This window comes from Ornithorhynchus anatinus, chromosome 21 (genome assembly GCF_004115215.2).
Source record: "Ornithorhynchus anatinus isolate Pmale09 chromosome 21, mOrnAna1.pri.v4, whole genome shotgun sequence".
NCBI lineage: Eukaryota > Metazoa > Chordata > Mammalia > Monotremata > Ornithorhynchidae > Ornithorhynchus > Ornithorhynchus anatinus.
Genome location: NC_041748.1, coordinates 7,077,620 through 7,098,389, shown reverse-complemented (window position 1 = coordinate 7,098,389; position 20,770 = coordinate 7,077,620). Strand labels below are relative to the sequence as shown.

Sequence of the window (20,770 nt, the reverse complement as noted above, 5' to 3'; positions counted from 1 at the left end):
ACCCAAAGTCAGTCAGTTGGGAAGTCAATTATATTCACTGCACGACTACTGTGTGCCGAGCACTGAACTAAGCGCTTGGGAGAGTATGACACAATAATAAACAGATACTTTCCTTGTCCACCACAAGTTTACATTCTAGAGGATGAGTTTACCAGTCTAGAAGATGAGTTTACAGTCGAGGGTATTCGTTTATTCATTTGTATTTACTGAATGCTTTCTGTGTGCAAGCACTGAAGTAAGCACTTGGGAGTGTACAGTAGAACAGTAAACGGAAACATTCCCTGCCCACGACGAGCTCACAGTCTGGAGGGCAAACAGGGTAGGTCACACAGCAGACAAGTGGTGGAGCCGGGATTAAAATCCAGGGCCTTCTGACACCGAGGCCCGGGCTCTTCCCGTTAGACCACGCTGCTTCTCCTTTGCTTCTGGTGAAGTTTCTTCTCTAGTGTTCAACGGCTGTTTCCATCCCACTCCAGAGACAGATGTTTGTCCCAGGAAGGGTTTGGTCCTCAGGATACCGCATCTAGCATCTCTATCCAGTCTGAGACATGCGGACAGGAGACATCTTTGTAGGGCGGGGCAATGGGCAGCAGAGTTGGACTACTTCTAGCCAGCAGCCTGGGGAGAGTTCCCACGATGTCTAACGACAGGGCTGAGGTCTAAGGCATGGGCATATTACCGGGAGCAGGTCTTGGGCTCCTCTGCCTCAGTGACAGGCACCTGGACCATTCTTTGCTGAGCTAGCCTGGTATTGGATGGGTTTCCATCATCACCAGTGGTATTTATTGAGCGCTTTTTGGGTGGAGAGCACTCTACTAAGCACTTGGTAGACTACATTACAACAGAGAAGTTCAATTTCGGCACCAGGAAACTGACCGAAAGAGCTGGGGATAGCTTCCAAATGGACTGTACGCTCTCTCTGGACTGTAAACTCATTGGGGGCAGGGGATATGTCTGTTTATTGTTCTAGTGTACTCTCCCAAGTGCTTGGTACAGTGTTTTGCACACAGTAAGCGCTCAATAAATACAAGTGAATGAACGAATGAAGTTGAAAGCATTTGGCATCGGTCCTGAAATAGTATTGTTTGTCCTTACATTATACTAACAATGATGGCATTTATTTACTTTTACTATGTGCTAAGCCCTGGGGAAGATACACGGTCATGAGATCAGACGCAATCCTTGTCCCTTGAGACAGGACACATTCCTTGTCCCAGATGGAACTCAAAATCTATCTTATTCCCATTCTTACAGATCTGAAAACTGTGGCTTATAGAGGTTGTAACTGGCCTAAGGTCACGCAGCAGGCCAGTGGCTGAGGAGGACTCGAACCCAGCTCTCCTGAGTCCTAGTCCCTTGTTGTTTCCAGGGAGCTATGGTGTTCTCCCTAATAACTGGTTGCAGTAATTCTATGCCCAATAAATGTTTTCTCTCTCAGACCTCTCAGCCTCCAGACACTGAGATACGAACAGGAAGTAGGAAATAGGGTAGGGAGTCAGTGGAGGGTGAGACTTCCAGATTTGGGGGGAAGGATGGAGTTCTGTTGGGTGGGATGTGTTTCTTGGGGTGACTGAGGAGCCGAGAGAGGCGATGGAGAATAAGTTTGGGCTGATTTTCTAGCTGACTGAAGAAATGACCGGTGCCTGGCTTCGTTCTGGAGAATTCCAGATTTCATATACAGACTGTCAGCTCGTCGTGGGAAAGGAATGTGTCTATTTTTTTGTTGCATTGTACTCACTCCAGCGCTTAGTACAGTGCTCTGCACACAGTAAGTGCTCAATAAATCCAGCTGACTGACCAAAGATGGTCCCTTTCAGGGCCCATGTTTCAGAAATAGTGGGATTGGAGGAGGGTTACCCCGAGGGAATGCGATGAAGCGTCTATCACTGTGGCATTTCTTAAGCATTTACTATTTGGCAGGCACTGTACTAATCCAGTTGGACACAGTCCCTGTCCCTCATGGGGCTCGCGGACTTAATCCCATTTTACAGATGAGGGAATTAAGGCCCAGAGAAGTGAAGCGACTTGTCCAAGGTCACAGAGCAGACAGGTGGCGGAGCCGGATGAGAACCCAGGTGCCGCTGACTCCCGGGCCCGGGATCTATCCGCTAGGACACGCCGCTTCCTCTCTTCTGGGCTGACCGCTCACACTGCATCATATTCCTTCCTGCTCCAGGGCCCGGAGTGACGAGAGCCTGCAGCTGCCAATCGGACAGCAGCGGTTTTCTGGAGGAGCCTCTGGAGTCCTTCTCGCTGCGGGTAAAGATCTGTTCATTCATTCGATCGGATTTATTGAGCATTCACTGTGTGCAGGGCACTGTACTAAGCGCTAGGGAGAGGACGGTAGAACAGTAAACAGTCACATTCCTTGCCCAACTCAGATTCTGAAGTACTGAATGTGTGAGAACACGATATACATGATAAGGTTAAACAAGGCTTTGACTTTATAATATTCATTCATTCATTCAATAATATTTATTGAGTGCTTACCATGTGCAGAGCACTGTACTAAGCGCTTGGAATGTACAAATCGGTAACAGATACAGTCCCTGCGCTTTGACGGGCTTACGGTCTAATCGGGGGAGACAGACAGACAAGAAAAATGGCAATAAATAATAATAATAATGATGGTATTTGTTAAGCACTTACTATGTGCCAAGCACTGTTCTAAGCACTGGGGAGATATAAGGCAAACAGATTGTCCCATGTGGGGCTCACACTACTAATGCTACAGGGATGCAAGGGGGTTCCTTAGGATAACTGCAGTCAATCCATATACACAATGTTAATGGACTAGTTCAAAGAGAGATAATAATAATTATGGTATTTTTAAAGTGCTTACTATATGCCAAACACTGTTCTAAGCACTGAGGTAGATGCAAGGTAATCAGGTTACTCTTAACTTTTCTGTACCTCAGTTACCTCATCTGGAAAATGGGGATTAAAACTGTGAGCCCCACGTGGGACAGGGACTGTGTCTGACCCAATTATCTTGCATCCACCCCAGCACTTAGTACAGTGTGTCTGTCACATAGTAAGCGCTTAACAAATACCACAGTTATTATTATTATTATAAATTGATAAACACCTCCTCCTTCCCTAGGCCCATTGCTTGTCTGCAGGACTGATAAATGCTTTTTTGTATGGCCACTTATCGAAATGTTAGGTAAAGTGCGCATGGGGACCCCAGGATAGATATAATTCCTTCAATAGTATTTATTGAGCGCCTACTATGTGCAGAGCACTGTACTAAGTGCTTGGAACGGACAATTCAGCAACAGATAGAGACAATCCCTGCCCACTGATGGGCTTACAGTCTAATCATATAGACTGTAATCATATCATAATCATAACGATATCATAATCATAATCATATGGACTTATATAGATATAAGACACAACACCCCACATTCCTCGGGTTAGTTCTGTATTTTCCTCCTCAAGTACCATATTCTTGAGTGAGGCCGAGGCCTACATAACGATAATAATGATAATTGTGATATTTATTAAGCACTGACTATGTGCCAAGCACTGTTCTAAGCCCTGGGTAACAAGGTAATCAGGTTGGACTCTGTCCCTGTCCCAAATGGAGCTCATAGACTTAATCCCCATTTTACAGATGAGGTAACTGAGGCCCAGAGAAGTGACGTGACTTTCATTCATTCACTCAGTCGCATTTATCGAGCACTTACAGAGTGCAGAGCACTGTGATAAATGCTTGGAAAGTACAATTCAGCAAAAAAGAGAGACAATTCCATCCCACAACGGGCTTACAGTCTAGAAGGATTTGCCCAAGGTCACACAGCAGACAGGTGGGGGAGGCGGGATTAGAACCCAGGTCCTTCTGAATCCCAGGCCCTTACTCTATCCACTAAGCTACTTCTCACTCCCCTCCTCGTGTACCCTCCTCAAACAATGGAAATTATCGAGCGTTTCCTACACACACACGTGCACGCACACACAAATGCATGTATATACATACATGAGCACTTGGGGATACAGATTCAGGTGCAGAGGTGATGAAACAAGGAGGGAAAATAGAGCGGGGAGAAGAGGGGATGATTGGTAAGGGAAGGTTTCCTGGAGGAGATGTGATTTCAGTACAGCCTTGAAGGGGGGAAGAATGGTAGTCGGTTGGATGTGAAGAGGGAGGGATTTCCAGACAGGAGGGAATATTTGAAATCAGAGGGAGAGATGAGACAAGTGGGTGGTATGAGTTGTTATTTATTTATTTCCATTAATGTCTGTCTCCCCCTCTAGACTGTGAGCTCGTGGGCAGGGAGTATGTCTGTTCATTGTTATAGAGTACCCTCCCAAGCACTTCGTACAGTGCTTTGCTCACACTAAGTGCTCAAAAAATAGGATTGAACGAAAAATGAATCAATAGTGGGAGAGGAATGAGGTGAGAGGGGGGAAGAAAGCAGATCAAAGTGGATGGGGAGGAGTTCCTGTTTGTTGCAGAGGTGGTTGGGCAATCGCTGGAGGTTCTTCCGTCTGCAGCTGGAGACAGAAAGACTCTGCACGGGTTTATCGGGTCTCCGTCTTATGTCATTACCCCCTCCTCCCACCTCCCCTTCTCCTGATTTCTCTTACAGAACCCATCGGCACTGGGCGGAGGGAATCTCAGCTGCAGCGACGGCCGGAAACTGGCGTCTCTGTACCCCGACTCTGAACAGCCCCGAGCTGTGTCACAGGTGGCTGGGGTCCCCTCCCCAAGCACGGCCCTTGGATCCACCCGGGACACGAGGGGCTCCCCCCCTCCAAGCTCGGGCCCGAGAGTCCGGGGAGAGAAGAGCTTCCTTTTAACTGAGCAGGGTGACGCTCTGTTCCGGGCCAAGGAAAATCCTCTGGCCTGTCCAGCCCGGGACGGAACCTTGGTTGGACGTGTCCAAGATGGCCATCTTGACATCAAGGCAAACCCTGGATTTCAGCTCCTTCCGTGCCCGGTCGTGGATGGAAAAGACGAGAGAGGCCTAGTCATCTCCTACTATGACTGCTTCCTCGGGTTTACCGTGGCCCAGGTGATAGGAGCGAAGGAAGAATACCCTCCCCCAGAGGAAGAGGGGAAATCGAGCCCTACTCATCTTCCCCAGAGGAATCCAGGAAGTTGGATGGGCAAGGGCGGGGGCGAGGCGAGCCCTGGCCAAGAAGTCCACTCTCTGCCCGTCTCTGACATCTTCCTCGTTCCCGACAGCCCTCCACCCACCTCCCCCCTGAAGGCAGCTGGGTCGGGGAACCCATGGCAGCATTTCACCTCTCCCACCGGGGCCATTCAGACACCAGAAGGTGCCGAGTTCGGGCCCCCTGGAAACCCAGGACCGGCCGCTTCGAGCAACCCCAATCTCCCCACGCCCGAGACCGGGGCCTTCGTCCCAGACCCCGACCAGACCCCGACCCCCATCAGGTCGGTGACGATCCAGATGCCGTCCAGGTTGGTGTCGGTCGTCCACGACGGACCCCGGCGTTCGGAGAGGGCGCCGGGCCCAGCCGTGGGAGGTCGAGGGTCAGGAAACCCCACGGAGACCAGAGACAAGGCGACGCAAACGGAGAAGCACGTTCCCGGCGGGGCCCGCTGTCCGAACTCCAGGCCCCACCATCTCCCCAGGTCCATCTCCCTGGACAGTGGCACCCCTGGGGTGACTGCCTGTGTCCCATGCCCAGGCCTGGGGGCCCGGCAGGGCTACAGGAACCACTGCAGCCGCCACCACGGTCCCACGGCCTGGCCCGGCCCCGAGCCTCTTTGTCACCTGGGCCACCGGTGCCCTCGCTGTGACCACCTGGAAATGCAGCTCGCGGAATCGCTGCACATCCTGAGGGAGACCGCGGTGCCAGAGATCTCTCCGGTACGTGCATCCTGGACGGTGACCGCCGTGCCGGAGATCTCTCCCATACATGCGTCTGGGGGAGACCACTGTGCCGGAGATTAGGGAAGTAGTATGGTATAGTCGATAGAGCACTGGCCTGGGAGTCAGCAGGTCGTGGGTTCTAATCCCAGCTCTGCCACTTGCCTGCTGTATAATCTTGGACAAGTCACTTCATTTCTCTGGGCCTCAGTTTTCTCTTTGGCAAAATGGGGATTCAATACCTGTTCTCCATCCTATCTACCCCTGTGAGCTCCATGTGGGAGCCGATTATCTCATATCTACCCCAGAGACACATAGTAAGTCCTTAACAAATACCACAATTACTATTATTACTATGAAAGCAGGTTTGAGCAAGTCAACAATGGCCATCCATCTTCTAGCCAAGCCATATCATCTCCAAGACAAGCAGCGTGGTCTAGTGGAAAGAGCACGAGCCTCGGAGTCAGAGGACCTGGCTTCTAATCTCGGCTCTGCCCGGTACCTGCTGTGTGACCTTGGGCAAGTCACTGTACTTCTCCAGGCCTCAGTTCCCTCACCTGCAACATGGGGATCCAACACCTGTTCTCCTTTCTATTGTGACTGTGCCCCATGTTGGGACCTGATCAGCTTATATCTATCCCAGTGCCTTGTACAGTGCTTGGCCCAAAGTAATACTTAAAGATTACAGTTATTATTATTCAAACAAAGTATTCTTTGAAATCTTTGAAATCTAACCCATTGACACACATAGAGCACGGGCCAGGGAGTCAGAGGGATCTGGGTTCTAATCCCAGCTCTATTGTTAATAATAGTAGTAATACTATTATTATCAATATTTCTAGTGGACAACCAAACTTGGACACAGGAGGCAGATATAAATAAAGAAGGAAAACATTTTTCCTCTGATGACTGGACTAAGCGCTTGGCTCGTCTTATGTTGTCCAGTCGTCTCCAAACCATAGCGACTCCATGGACACATCTTTCCCAGAACGTCCTACTTCCAACTGCAAATATTCTGTTAGTGAATACCTGGAGTTTTCTTGGTCAAAATGTAGAAGAGGTTTACCGTTGCCTTCTTCTGAGCAGTAAACTTGAGTCTCCGCACTCGACTCCCTCCCGTGTCTCTGCTGCCCAGCACAGGGTAGTTTTGACTTGTAGCAGATGGCCTGCCACTCTCTAGCCGCTGCCCCAGCTAGGAATGGAATGGGTAGGCCTCTGCTTGACTCTCCCTCCCATAGCCGAGACTGGTAGAGTACTGGAAACTCTCCAGGTGCCATCCTGAGAGGGGCCTAAGCGCTTGGAAGAGCACAGTACAACAGAATTAGCAGACGCGTTCGGCGTCCACAAAGGAATAATAGCGGAGCCCATTCCATGACTGCTCAACCAATGGAAATAGGGTGGCCTAGTCAGAAGGACCCGTGTTCTAATCCCACCCCGTTACGTCTCTGCAATGCAGCCTTGGGAAAGTCACTTCACTTCTCTGTGTCTCAGTTATCTCATCTGTAAAACCGGGATTAAGACTGTGAGTCCCTTGTGGGACAGGGGCTGTGTCGAACCTGCTTGGCTTGTATCTACTCCAGTGCTTAGTAGAGTGCTTGACACATAGTACGTGGTTAACAAATACCATTATCATTATTATCCTTATGACAGCGCCTGGCACGTTAATAAGCACTTAATACCCTTCAGAAATCAGAGAGAAAACAGGAGTGATTTGGTGTGAGCAAGCCAGAAACACTCAGATCACATTACCCCGTTCAATCTTCTAAACACCAAGTGGAAAAGTACTTGGCAATCTCCGCCTTGGTTTCGCTCCAGCCCCCAAATTGGAAACATCACTCCGCGGCTTCCTAACTTCCAGAACTGCTGGCCGATCTGACCAGCTCCCTTGGGGCGTGAGAGCCACTGGGGGCTAATTGATGGCAGAGTAAGGGTCCTGGACCGTCTGAGCATTAGCTTTACGTGCCCAGGAGATGGTGGTCATGATAACAGTGCCCGCTCAGGGCTTCCAGGTTTGACGGAAATGTTCATTAAATGCTCCCAATGTGCTGGACCTGGACTGAGCTCTGGGGAGGCTATGAGGGAGTGGATTTGATCTTAGACACTTGCCCTCAAGGGTCTGTCAAGCTAGGGAGGCCGAAGGAGGGGCATCTGCTAGCATCAGCTTGGTCACCGTGCTCCTATCTCGCCTTTCTTGCCACCGGCCCCTTTTCCACATCCTCCCTAGAAATCCCTGCCCCTCCATGTGTGCCAGACTACCGCTCTCCCCACCTCAAAAGCGTCATTCGGATAATAATGATTGTATTTGTTAAGCATTTACTATGTACTAAGAGCTGGGATGGATACAAGCAAATCGAGTTGGACGCGGTCCCTGTCCCACGTGGGGCTCGCGGTCCCAATCCCCATTTTACAGATGAGGTAACTGAGGCCCAGAGAAGTGAAGTGACTTGCCCAAGTCACACAGCAGACAAGTGGCGGAGCAGGGAATAGAACCCATGACCTTCTGACTCCCGGGCTCGTTTTCTATCCGCTCTGCCAAGCAGCTTCTCAATTATTGCCATTCCCCTGTCCCTCCCCTAGGTCAGTGAGAAGGCTGTTACAGTAAACAAAGCGGGGGAGGATAAGTGCTTATATCATCCTGGTATCAGTTTGGATGGAGAGGAAAAGGCAGATTTTAACAATGTTGTGAATTAAATGTCTTTATTATTGTTATTATCGCTATCATTGCTGCTGGGAAGGGCTAGAATCTCCGGCTTCTTAAAGATCTAAGCAGGTTGCTTGTATTAAGCCCATTCTGCCCGGGGCTTGTTGGAGTTCCGACTCTTATACCTACCTCTTCTCCCCGGGGGAGGCTCCGTACTCTGGAGAAACAACATGGGGCAGTGGATAGAACACGGTCCTGGGGATCATGGGTTCTAATCCCAGTTCCGCCACCATCCGCTGGGTGACCTTGGGCAAGTCGCTTCACTTTTCTGGGCCTCAGTTACCTCATCTAGAAAATTGGGATTGAGACTTTGAGCCCCACGTGGGACAGGGACAGTGTCCAACCTGCTTCGCTTGGATCCACCCCAGCCCTCGCTAAAGTGCCTGGCACGTAGCCAGTGCTTAATGAATACCACGGTTATTAATATTATATTCTCTACAGTGTATCTCCTCTTCCTCATCCCCTGCCACACAGAATCATAAAACACCCCCAGATCGCTCCTCAAGAACTAAGTCATCCAACAAATCTCAACGCCAAGTGGGTCACTCCTATGGATCCTACCGTCCACCCCACAAGAAGCATCTCCACTTTACCAAACCCAAGATCCCTATAGCCTCCTCTCCCCTCAACCCTTTCCCGCTGGCATCCCAGCATGTGCCATTCCTCCATAGCTCTAAGCCAACCCCATCCACAACCTGCTGATATTTATAGCTGCAGAGCTTCCTTTGGGAACAGATTCCATTATGGTTCTCACCTCCCGGATATAGTTTTCCTTTAGTTTGTCCCAAACCTACAAGCACTGTCCCGTGATCATCTGTGAACCAATTTGAACCTGCCTGAGTCAGTTTCACCCAATCTGTGACCCCTTGAATACATTTCGACTGGTTTCCCCTCCACCTTCAAAACAGGTTTTGCAGACACTGGATAGAGGCGGTGACTTGGCGGGAGTCTGATCCAAATATTCCTGCCCCCTCCCCAACAGACTTCTCAAACCTATTAAATTCAGTTGCATTTGGTTTCAATCAATCAAATTTTTTAAAGTTGTGGGCGGGGAACACATTTACCAACTCGGTTATACTGTAATAATAATAACAATAATAATTGCGGTACTTGTTAAGAGCTTACTATGAGCCAAGCACTGTTCTAGGCACTGGGGTAGATACAAACTATTGAAGTTGAACTCAGTCCCTGTCCCACATGGGGCTCACACTCTTAATCCCCATTTTACAGATGAGGTAACTGAGGTGCAGAGAAGTGATATGACTTGCCCAAGGTCTAAGTTGCCCAAGGATTAGAACCCAGATCCTTCTGACAGTGCCTACTTACTGCCTGCACACAGTAAGTGCTCAGTAAATACTACCTATTGATCGATTGATTAAAGAACGCTTAAAAGGCTATAATGACATTTAATAGGCGGTGTGTGGTTCTTGTGTGGTGCTACGACTGCCATGGGTCAAGGTTCAGAAACCAACACCTAATCAACACTGATTGTCAATCAATCGATCAATTAATCAGTGGTAGTAATTGAGTTCAGAGCGCTATATTAAGGCACTGGGAGAGTCCGATATTAACTTGCCTAAGGTCACCCAGCAGACGAGTGGTGGTGTCAGAATTAGAACCCACATCCTTCCGACTCCCAGGCGCGTGCTCGATCTGCTAGGCCATGCTGCTTCTGGGTTGGGGTCTAGAGACACACACAGGCCTGTCCACCTTGGGGGCTGGGCTAGTTGTTCGCAGTTCGAATGGAAAGATGTCAAACCCGCTCTCTAAGGTGATCAAATTGGATTTTGGGATGGTTAACTTCCAAGGCGGAAGCCTGCATTCAGTATCTCCGCAGCATGGGACAGAGGGCAGACAAAATGGCAGCATGTTGAGAGATGGTTGGGCACCTTCAACTGGGAGTCAGAAGGTCATGGGTTCTAATCCCGACTCCATCACTTGTCTGCTGTGTGCCCTTGGGGATGTCACTTCACTTCTCTGTGCCTCAGTTACCTCTACTGGAAAATGGGGATTAAGACTGGGAGCCCCGTGTGGGACAGGGCCTGTGTCCAACCTGCTTGGCTGGTATCCACCCCAGCTTTTAGTACAGTGCCTGGCACACGGTGACCGCTTAACGAATACCACAATGATCGTTAGCGTTATTACTGGGCTTGCTGAGGGCACTTCAGAACAGGGGCCTGCCCATCTGCGATTGTTCACAGGACACGGCGGCGATGAAGAACTTGTGCCAGACTTTCCGGGAGCAGCTGGACGAAGCCGACAGGCACTTTACCCTCCAACAGGCCGTCTTCGCCGGGGCCGCGGAAGCTGAAAGAAGGTAACGAGAGACGACCGCCACCGTCGAAATGAGCACCGGCCCCCCGCTTCCAGCCCGGCCTGCAGAAGGCACTTCCTGTGCCCCCTTATTCCTCTTTCCCGGGTTTGGCTTTCCTGGGGCCCAGGGGATCGTGGAAATCACAGGAACACATTACCTCAGCCTCGTGGCTTTGTCGGGGGGTGACAGCGGAGGACAGGAGAACGGGTCAGGGGCTGAGAGTGGGGTCGGGATTCGCGTATAGGGCTGAAAACGTTGAGGACGGATCATCAGATCTGAAAGGAAATATTGGTAGGGCAACCAGACGTAGACACCAGACTGAAGGTGAGGGGCCGGGAACCCTGGGCCTGGGGGGGGCGAGGCGGGGGCTCTGAGGTAAAGGGAAATGACTGCCATTTTGTCACTGTCGTCCCCTCGCAGGGAGGAGTGGCGGTGCTTGCAGGCCCTTCGCCAGGCCGTGCGGCAGGAGGTGGCGGAACTGGAGTTCCAGCTGAACGATCGGGCCCGGCTCGCCCGCGATGGGATCCTGATGGTACGGAGAATGGGGGAGCACCATTCGGCTGCTGGGGTCGAATCCCCGAGAAAAGGAGAAGCAGGGCATTCCAGTGGTTAGGACACGAGCCCGGGAGTCAAAAGGACCTGGCTTGTAATCCCAGTCCCGCCATTTGTCCAGGTGTGACTTGGGGCAAATCAGTTAAATTCCCTGGGCCTCAGTTACCTCATCTGGAAAATAATAATTTGGCATTTGTTAAGCGCTTACTATGTGCCAAGCACTGTTCTAAGCGGTGGGTAGATACAAGGCAGTCAGGTTGTCCCACGTGGGGCTCACAGTCTTATTCCCCATTTTCCAGATGAGGTAACTGAAGCACAGACGAGTTAAGTGACTTGCCCAAAGTCACACGGCTGATAAACGGCAGAGGCGGGATTAGAACCCACGACCTCTGACTCCCAAGCCCGGGCTCTTTCCACTGAGCCACTCCGGGGATAAAGACTGCGAGCCCCACCTGGGACAGGGACTGTGTCTGACCCGATTTGCTTGTATCCACTGCAGCGCTTAGTCGAGTGCCTGGTGCAGAGTAAGCCCTTACAAATACCACAACAACAATAATAATAATAGTTTTACAGATCCCTCCTCGGAGGCCCAGAGACGTGAAGTGACTTATCCAAGGTGATACAGCAGATAAGTGGCAGAGCCAGGATTAGAACCCAGATTCTTCCCCTAGACATGGTGGCATCTCAAATCACAAAATGTCCCCTACTGGATATGGCAACACAAGAATCCTGACTTGCAGTGCCTTGCTCTGGCTGCATCCAAAGCCCTTCACAACCATTAGAGAATTCATCTTCACGTCAATCCCACGGGGTAGATAAGGGACAAGGATTATCATACGAAGGAAACTGAGGCAGAGGGCAATGGGAAGCTTTATCCTGACTTCCCGGTTCCCTGGATGAGTCTCTTAACACCTCATGGCCTCCTCCTTCACTGCCACCTCCCCACCGGTGTGGAAGCGATTCTCCCCAAAGATAGGGGGAGAGTTTCTGGGGACAGTTAGAAGCCGCGTGGCTCAGTGGAAAGATCCCGGGCTCGGGAGTCAGAGGTCATTCATTCATTCATTCATTCAATAGTATTTATTGAGCGCTTACTATGTGCAGAACACTGTACTAAGCACTTGGAATGAACAAGTCGGCAACAGATAGAGACGGTCCCTGCCGCTTGACGGGCTCACGGTCTAATCGGGGGAGACGGACGGACGAGAACGATGGCGATGAATAGAGTCGAGGGGAAGAACATCTCGTAAAAACAATGGCAACTAAATAGAATCGAGGTGATGTACATTTCATTAACAAAATAAATAGGGTAATGGAAATATATACAGTTGAGCAGGCGAGTACGGTGCTGAGGGGATGGGAAGGGAGACGGGGAGGAGCAGAGGGAGATGGGGGGAAAAGAGGGTTAAGCTGCGGAGAGGTGAAGGGGGGGGCGGTAGAGGGAGTAGAGGGAGAAGGGGAGCTCGGTCTGAGAAGGCCTCTCGGAGGAGGTGAGTTTTAAGTCGGGTCATGAGTTCTAATCCCGGCTCTGCTGCTTGTCAGCAGTGTGACCTTGGGCAAGTCACTTAACTTCTCTGTGCCTCGGTTCCCTCATCTGTAAAATGGGGATTCAGACTGTGAGCCCCACGTAGGACAACCTGATTACCCTGTATCTTCCTCAGCGCTTAGAAGAGTACTTGGCACATAGTAAGCGCTTAACAAATGCCAACATCATTATTATTATTATTGCTCATTCCGGTTTCCCCCCAGCAGCTGGAACAACTCCTAGAGGAACAATCCCGACTCTTAGCCACCCTGCACCTCCCCGACTGGAGAGAAGAAAGCGAGGCACAGATTCGGGCTCCTCCGTCAGAAATCTCTGGTCCTGCAGGGGTTAGCGGGAAGCAGCTGGGGGCTTCGGGGTCACCGAACCCAGCCTCTGGCCACTCTCCCCCCGAGGGACGAGGTGTGGAGGAGCCGGCTCACCCACCCCCAGCGGCGGGGCCAGGACCTCGTCCATCACCTGATCCGTGGGGACGACCCTCCGGTGGGCAGGAAATCAGCGGCCCCGTCCGGAACAGGGAAGGACCCCCACAGTCACCTGCACAAGGTTAGAGGTCATTTTAGTCTTCTCTAGGGATTCCCTCTGCTGGAAAGATACAGCATTTACCTGCACAGAAGCGGCATGGCCTAGTGGAAAACGCAAGCGCCTGAGAATCAGCAGGTCACGGATTCTAATTCCGCTCCACCGCTCGTCTGCCATGTGATCTTGGGCACTTGAAGCGTTCACAGTCTAGCAGGGAAGGGAAGCAACCAAGTAGAAAGATAGGTACATAAGTGCTTCAAGTTGATCAATCAATGAGTCATATTTATTGAGAGCTTACCGTGTGCAGAGCACTGTACTAAACGCTTGGGAGAATACAGAATGACAATATTTCAGAGACATTTCCTGCCCACAGCGAAGGTACGGTTTAGAGATGAGCTTACAGTTTAGAGTTGACAAAGTTGACAAAGCTTCCATCGGTCATGTCATAATGACATGTCATAATGATTTAATAAGTCATAATGTCATAATAAGTCATAATGACTTAAGTCATAATGACTAATTCCATAAGTCATCGATCACAAATTTCGGGCAACGCCTGAGGGTTCACTTTTTTCCCTCTTCCCAGGTGAGGAAAACGTTCAGGAGTCTGTTTGGTCATGAGGCAACTGAAGGAGGAAAACGTCACAGACCCCGTCTGGAAGTCTTTACGGTTTTGACATCTCCCTTCTCTGTCAGCTCTGAAGAGACTTTTTTTTTTTTTGACCAAGATGGGCTTGAAACAGATGGAAATATTGGTCTTTTGGAGAGACCTCCAAAGGAAGATCCACTAAAGGACCCTCCCAAGATCAAGAGGGTGCATCCAAGAGTAATCGATAGAAGGAATGTCCACCCCTCCCCACAGCGGACAGGATGGACCTTCCCCATCTACGACATTAGGTGTAGACCCATTGAGCCAAGTGGATGAAGGGGAATCCTACACTGCGTCTCAGTAAAAGACATTTCAGAGAATCCTAGAAATCCAGACCTGTGGAGGACTTCATCCGGTTCAGCCCCCCTGTATCCAGTGAATAATTAATGATAATAATAATAATGATAGTGAATAATAATTAAGATATTCAGAGCAGATGGGCATCTGCTCTTTCTTTAAGAATCAAGCTTAGAGACTCAGAGGTGTTTCTCAGTGGCTCAATCTCGATGTCAGGAGGTCCTTCCTTATGTCTGGCCGTCGTTCGTCCTGCTTTCATTGGCGTCCCTTTCCTCTGGTTCGGTCCCCATTTGTCCTGGAGGTCAGATGGTCAGCCTCAAGAGAAACTTAATGTTCTTGCAGATTAGAAAGTCAGCCCCCTTTCAGTCTCCTCTGCTTTAGTCTCCTTCACCTTTCTTCCCGGGCCTCTTTCTCCCATGCTTTGGTCATTTTTACCGATATTCATTCACTAAGGCCAATTTCTCCACTGAGCAGTAGCTAACACTGAGGAGCTTACTTACCTTTGGTTGGTGTATTGATACTAAGCTCCGGGACGGGCAAGCCAGTTAGGATGGATTAGGGAAACAGCCATCTTGTCCTGTCACAAAGCAAGGCTCTGAAATCCCTTGGTTTCCCATCTCAACCCTCCCTCCTCCCCTTCCTTACAGCTTCCAAAATCAAACTTTTGGATTGGGTGCTCACTGTGTGCCGAGCACTGTACCGAGGAGAGTACAATGAGAGAAACATTGGCAAAGCAGAGAAGCAGCATGTCCTAGTGGAGAGCAGGGGCCGGGGAGTCAGAAGGTTCTAGTCCCCGCTCTGCCACTTATCAGCTGTGTGACCTCAAGCTAGTCGTTTCACTTCTCTGGGCCTCAGTGATCTCTTCTGTAAAATGGGGATTGAGCCTGTGAGCCCCAGGTGGGACAGGGACTTTATTCAACCTGATTTGCTGGTATCCACTCAAGCACTTAGTACAGGGCCTGGCACATAGTAAGCGCTTAACAAATTCCACAGTGATTATGTAACAGGGTTGGTAGACACATTCCCCGCCCCATATCATTCAAGCCAAACCCCCACTGAATATTATGACTCATCGACATCTTAATCATCATCATCATCATCATCATCACTATCATCGGTGTTAATGAGCGCTTATTATGTGCAGAGCACCGTACTGGGCACTCTGGAAAGCACTGTAGAGAAGCAGCATGGTGTAGTTGATAGAGCACAGGCCTGGGAGTCAGGAGGTCATGGGTTCTAATCCCCGCTCCGCCATCTGTCTGCTGTGTGACCTTGGGCAAGACACTTCACTTCTCTGTGCTTCAGTTACCTCATCTGGAAAATGGGAATTGAGACTGTGAATCCCCCGTGGGCCAGAGAGTATGTCCAACCTGATCCGCGTGTAGCCACCTCAACATTGTTGTAGTGTACTCTCCCGAGCACTTAGTACAGTGCTGTGCACACGGTAAGTATGACTGAATGAGTAGTAAGGCTTACAGATACCATCATCGATCTTATTATTATAAATAGCCCCAGCCTGATGCCTGTTCTCCCCCTGAATCAGACTGAGGCTTCCATAAATCCTCCTGTTCCCTTTATCTTCACGACTCTCCTCCCGGCCACTCAGATTTGGGGTAAGCCCAATCCCCCCAGACTCTGTCCGAGCGGATTCAGCTCAGTCGAGGCTGTCAGCGAGATGCGGTGGTAGCCACGTGACTTGGCCTTTCGAGGGCTTGCTTCCCCACCTCGCGCTGGGGGGGGTCAGGTGGGGCTGGGAGAGGAGCCAACGTATGAGGCAGGGTGACATTCAGCGCTTTGTGTCTGTGTTCTGTTGTCGAAAGAAAATGGAAACAAGAGCGCAAGAGGTCGCTTAATTAAATGATGGAGAGCGGTAGGGGAGGATCTAGGGCTGTTTTCAAGGAGAGGTTTCCTGAATATGCTAATTAATCATTTGTTCGCCAGAGTCCTGAGCCCCATGTGGGACAGGGACTGAGTCCAACCCAATTATCTTATATCTATCCCAGCGTTTAGTACAGTGTCTGGCACATAATAAGCGCTTAAGAAATACTTAAAGATACTTAAAAATGATTAGTAATCCAAGAATTAGTTAAGCGTGACAACACTATTATAAGCACTATTTTAGCCATTACAGCCCGTTATTATTGTTATAAGGCCCCAACTCCAGTTCCCTTAGATCAGTAGAGTGGTCTAGTGGATAGAGCATGGGTCTGGGAGTCAGAAAGACCTGGGTTCTAATCCTGGTTTCACTCTGTTGTGTGTCCTTAGGCAAGTCGCTTCACTTCTCTGGGCCTCATTTACCTCCTCTGTAAAATGGGGATTAAGACCATGAGCTCCATCTGGCCCAGGGACAGTGTCCAACCTGATTTGCTTGTATCTATGACCAGCTATTGATACAGCCCTGACACACAGTAAGCACCTAGCAAATATCACAGTTATTACTAATTATTACACTACTAGTATAGATACAATAATGTTGGTATTTGTTAAGTGCTTACTATGTGCAGAGCACTGTTCTAAGCGCTGGGGTAGATACAGGGTGATCAGATTGTCCCATGTGGAGCTCACAGTTTTAATCCCCATTTTACAGATGAGGGAACTGAGGCTCAGAGAAGTTAAGTGATTTGCCCACAGTCACACAGCTGACAAGTGGCGGAGCCGGATTCGAACCCCTGACCTCTGACTTCCAAGCCCGGGCTCTTTCCACTGAGCCACAGAATTGCTTGGGCTATAAAGTTACCTCAACAAGGGACACTAAGGTTAGTGACTAGAAGTGCCTTATGGGCAGGAAATATGTGTACCAACTCTGTTCTCCCAAGGGCTGAGTAGAGTGCTTTGCACACAGTAAGCACTCAATGAATACCATGGGTTGACTAATTGATAGAAGGGCAGTGAAAAGATACAGGAATGACCATTGGAGGCCTAAGACATATATCGTACCGTGTTGTTTTTTTATTAAATGACCAAGAGGATCACCTGACTCTGTTTTTTTGTGGAGAAAGCCTTTTTGTTCTGTCTTTTGCGGTCTTCCAAGCACTTAGTACCATGCTCTGCACACAGTAAGCACTCAATAAATACCACTGATTGATTGAATATGGATTATCCACATCTTTTCCTACCTCAGCCTTCCCTCGTTGGTCTTGTAACCACTCATGTGATCTCCAGCAGAAAAGGGTCATGGAAGAGAAAAAAAATGGAGCTCAGTGCAACACACAATGCTGTCTATGAGCAGGCTGAATGGAAGGTTTAGGGGGAGTAGAAATGGAAATGCATTCTGAATTGAGTTTGGATCATTGATTAATCCATTACTCATGATTGATAAATCAATAATCCAAACTCACTTCAGAGTTTGGATAAATACCATAAATCCCCCTTCCACGATACCATGGACAGTTGGGTTTGAATGCAATGTTTTACAATAAAATTTCACAATAAAACCACACTTCTGATAAATTTTCAAAAGAATGATATGAGCTAGGCTTTAGGAATTTAGCCTACCAAGTCATTTTTATGCATAGATCAATCAATCAATCAGTGGTATTTAGTGAGTATCAAGTGATGCTTACCTAATATGGCACTTAATAATTCAATAATTATGGTATTTGTTAAGTGTTTACCATGTTCCAGGCACTGCACTAAGCACTGGGGTGGATACAAGCAAATTGGATTGGACATAATCCCTGTCCTGTGTAAGATCACAGTCTTAATCCCCATTTTACAGATGAGGTAACTGAGGTACAGAGAACTGAAGTGACTTGCCCCAGGCCACACAGCAGACAAGTGGCAGAGCAGGAATTAGAACCCATGACCTTCCGACTCTCAGGTCTGTGACCTCTCCTCTTGGCCAGGAGAGTATCAGAACAATAACTGTGGCATCTGTAAAGTGCTTACAGTGTGCCAGGAATTGCACTAAGCACTGGGGTGGGTACGAGCAAATGGGGTTAGACGCAGTCCCTGTCCCACATGGAGCTCACAGTCTCAATCTCCATTTTATAGATGAGGTCACTGAGGCCCAGGGAAGTGAAGTGACTTGACCAAGGTCACCCAGTAGACACTCGTTCAAAATTCTGGCTGCAGAAGGACCGTCACTCTGTCCCAGATACCTCTGCAGCTCTACTTATTAGTGTCAACATGGTCCGGAAGTTTCAGTGTGATTGTTAGGAAAGAAGCCAACGAATGGGGTCCAGATTAGGGCTCGGCTGAAGGGCTATTTCAGATGCCGTGATGTGGCTACTGACACAATAAGCATCATCACAGAACACAGAAACCGCTCTCTCTTTATTCACCGGCATCAGTGAAAGGAGGAATTTAGAGGTGAGAGGCTCTTTACAAACAGCCCTCTCTACTGCCTGTGGCCTTCAGTCTTTTTATGTGTCCCTGACCGCTTTGTCGATGACAACAGCAGCCAGTGGACTGACACTTTGGCTGAGCTCCCAAAGAAACCTCTGCCTAATGGAAACTGGGCCTCCAAACTGAAATGAGTGGAAGAGAGGAATTCTTGACACAGGAACTGGATGAACAACAGTAATCTAAGCTATAATAATAATTATTATAATGGTATTTACTGTGGGCAGAGAATGTGTCTGTTTATTGTTGTATCGTACCCTCCAAAGCACTTAGTACGGTGCTCCCCACACAGTAAGCGCTCAATAAATATGACTGAATGAGTGAATGAAGCACTTAATGTGTGCCAAACCCTGTACTAAGAGATGGGGTGGATACTTCAGGTCCCACATGGGGCTCATATTCTAAGGAGGAGGGAGAACTGGTTTTGAATCCCCAATTTGCTGGTGAGGGAACTGAGGCACAGAGAAGCGAAGTGACTTACCCAAGGTCACAGAGCAGACAAGTGGTTGGAGCAGAGTTTAGAACCCAGGTCCTCTGACTCCCAGGCCTATGCTCTTTCCAACAGTCCACACTGCTTCTAAGTCAGAAACTGGAATTCCTCATTCTGTGTTAGCCCCCGAGCGATAGAAGCATAAGAGCCCCAAAGAACAAGCCTTAAAGTCCTGTTGGTCCTTAGGGAAAAATTAATCCTCTCCCTCCCTCCTGCACTTAGAATCCCCCATAAATACTGGATGGTATTTACATCCAAAACCATCTGTCTGATGTCTGTTCCCTAACTGAACATCCCCCTGTTAGGCTCTTGGTTTTCTGCTTGCAGAATTCTAACCAAAGACTCTATCCCCCCTCCAAAGTCTAGCAGTAAGCGCTCAGTAAATACGATTGATTGAATGAATGAATAACGACAGACCTCAGGGTTCCAGACTCCGCGGCTGGATTTCTGTCCGGAAGTCCAGCCAGGATTTTGGAAAATTGCGCTTTCCTTCGCCATTCGACCTGATCCACATGCAAGGTGGTGGTAGCTTAGTTATCTTTGTCATTAATGTTTTTATGATATTTGTTAAGCCCTTTATTATGTGTCATGCACTGTACTAAGCACTCTGTTGTGCGGCCTTGGGCAAGTCACTTAACTTCCCTGAGCTTCAGTTACCTCATCTGTAAAATGGAAATTAAGACTGTGAGCTCCATGTGGGACATGGACTTGTCCAACCTGATTGGCTTGTATCCAACCCTGTACTTAGTACAGTGCCTGGCACATAGTGAGTGCTTAACAGATACCATAATTCTTATCATCCTACAGTTTACTGGTCAGTACACAGGCTGGGTATTTCCCCTTGTCACGATGCTTGTGTATCCCAGCTCTGCCACTTGTCAGCTGGGTGACTGTGGGCAAGTCACTTAACTTCTCTGTGCCTCAGTTACCTCATCTGTAAAATGGGGATTAACTGTGAGCCTCACGTGGGACAACCTGATTACCCTGTATCTACCCCAGCGCTTAGAACAGTGTTCTGCACATAGTAATCGCTTAACAAATACCAACATTATTATTATTTATTTATTCATTCATTCATTCATTCATTCATTCATTCTTTCCATTGTATTTATTGAGTGCTTACTGTATGCAAAGCACTGAATTAAGCACTTGGGAGAGTACAATACAACACTAAACTGACACATTCTCTGCCCACAGTGAGCTTACAGTCTAGAAGGGGAGACAGACATTACTGTATGCAAAGCACCGTATTAAGCGCTTGGGAAAGTACAACATAGCAATAAATAGACATATTCCCTGCCCACACTGAGCTGACAGTCTAGAAGGAGAGACGGACATGTACACAAAATAAAAATTTTTATAACAATAATATAATAATAATTTAATAATCAAAATAAAAATAGAAATACATTACAGACATGTACATAAGTGCTGTGGGGCTGGGGTGGGAGGATGAATAAAGGGAATGAGTCAGGGTGACATAGAAGGGAGTGGGAGAAGAGGAAAGGAGGACTCAGT

General features: G+C 48.8%; 1 protein-coding gene and 1 non-coding gene across 4 annotated transcripts in view; one reads left to right on the top strand and one right to left on the bottom strand.

Moving 5' to 3' along the window:
* The window catches only part of ITPRID1 (ITPR interacting domain containing 1), a 55,840-nt gene extending 40,644 nt beyond the window's left edge, over positions 1–15,196 (top strand). For 2 of the 3 annotated variants that reach the window (XM_029048705.2, XM_029048702.2), the window contains exons 8-13: positions 2,177–2,259; positions 4,596–5,843; positions 10,746–10,861; positions 11,279–11,390; positions 13,157–13,496; positions 14,059–15,196. In XM_029048705.2, coding sequence (XP_028904538.1) covers positions 2,177–2,259; positions 4,596–5,843; positions 10,746–10,861; positions 11,279–11,390; positions 13,157–13,496; positions 14,059–14,093 — 1,934 coding nt within the window. In that variant the 3' untranslated portion in view covers positions 14,094–15,196. The remainder of the gene's footprint in view (positions 1–2,176; positions 2,260–4,595; positions 5,844–10,745; positions 10,862–11,278; positions 11,391–13,156; positions 13,497–14,058) is intronic. The other variant, XM_029048704.2, reaches the window with a different exon arrangement.
* LOC114806250 lies at positions 6,994–7,131 on the bottom strand. Its single transcript, XR_003754285.1, has one exon. It is a non-coding gene; the product is annotated as a small nucleolar RNA SNORA7 (small nucleolar RNA).
* Positions 15,197–20,770: the final 5,574 nt, after the last annotated feature.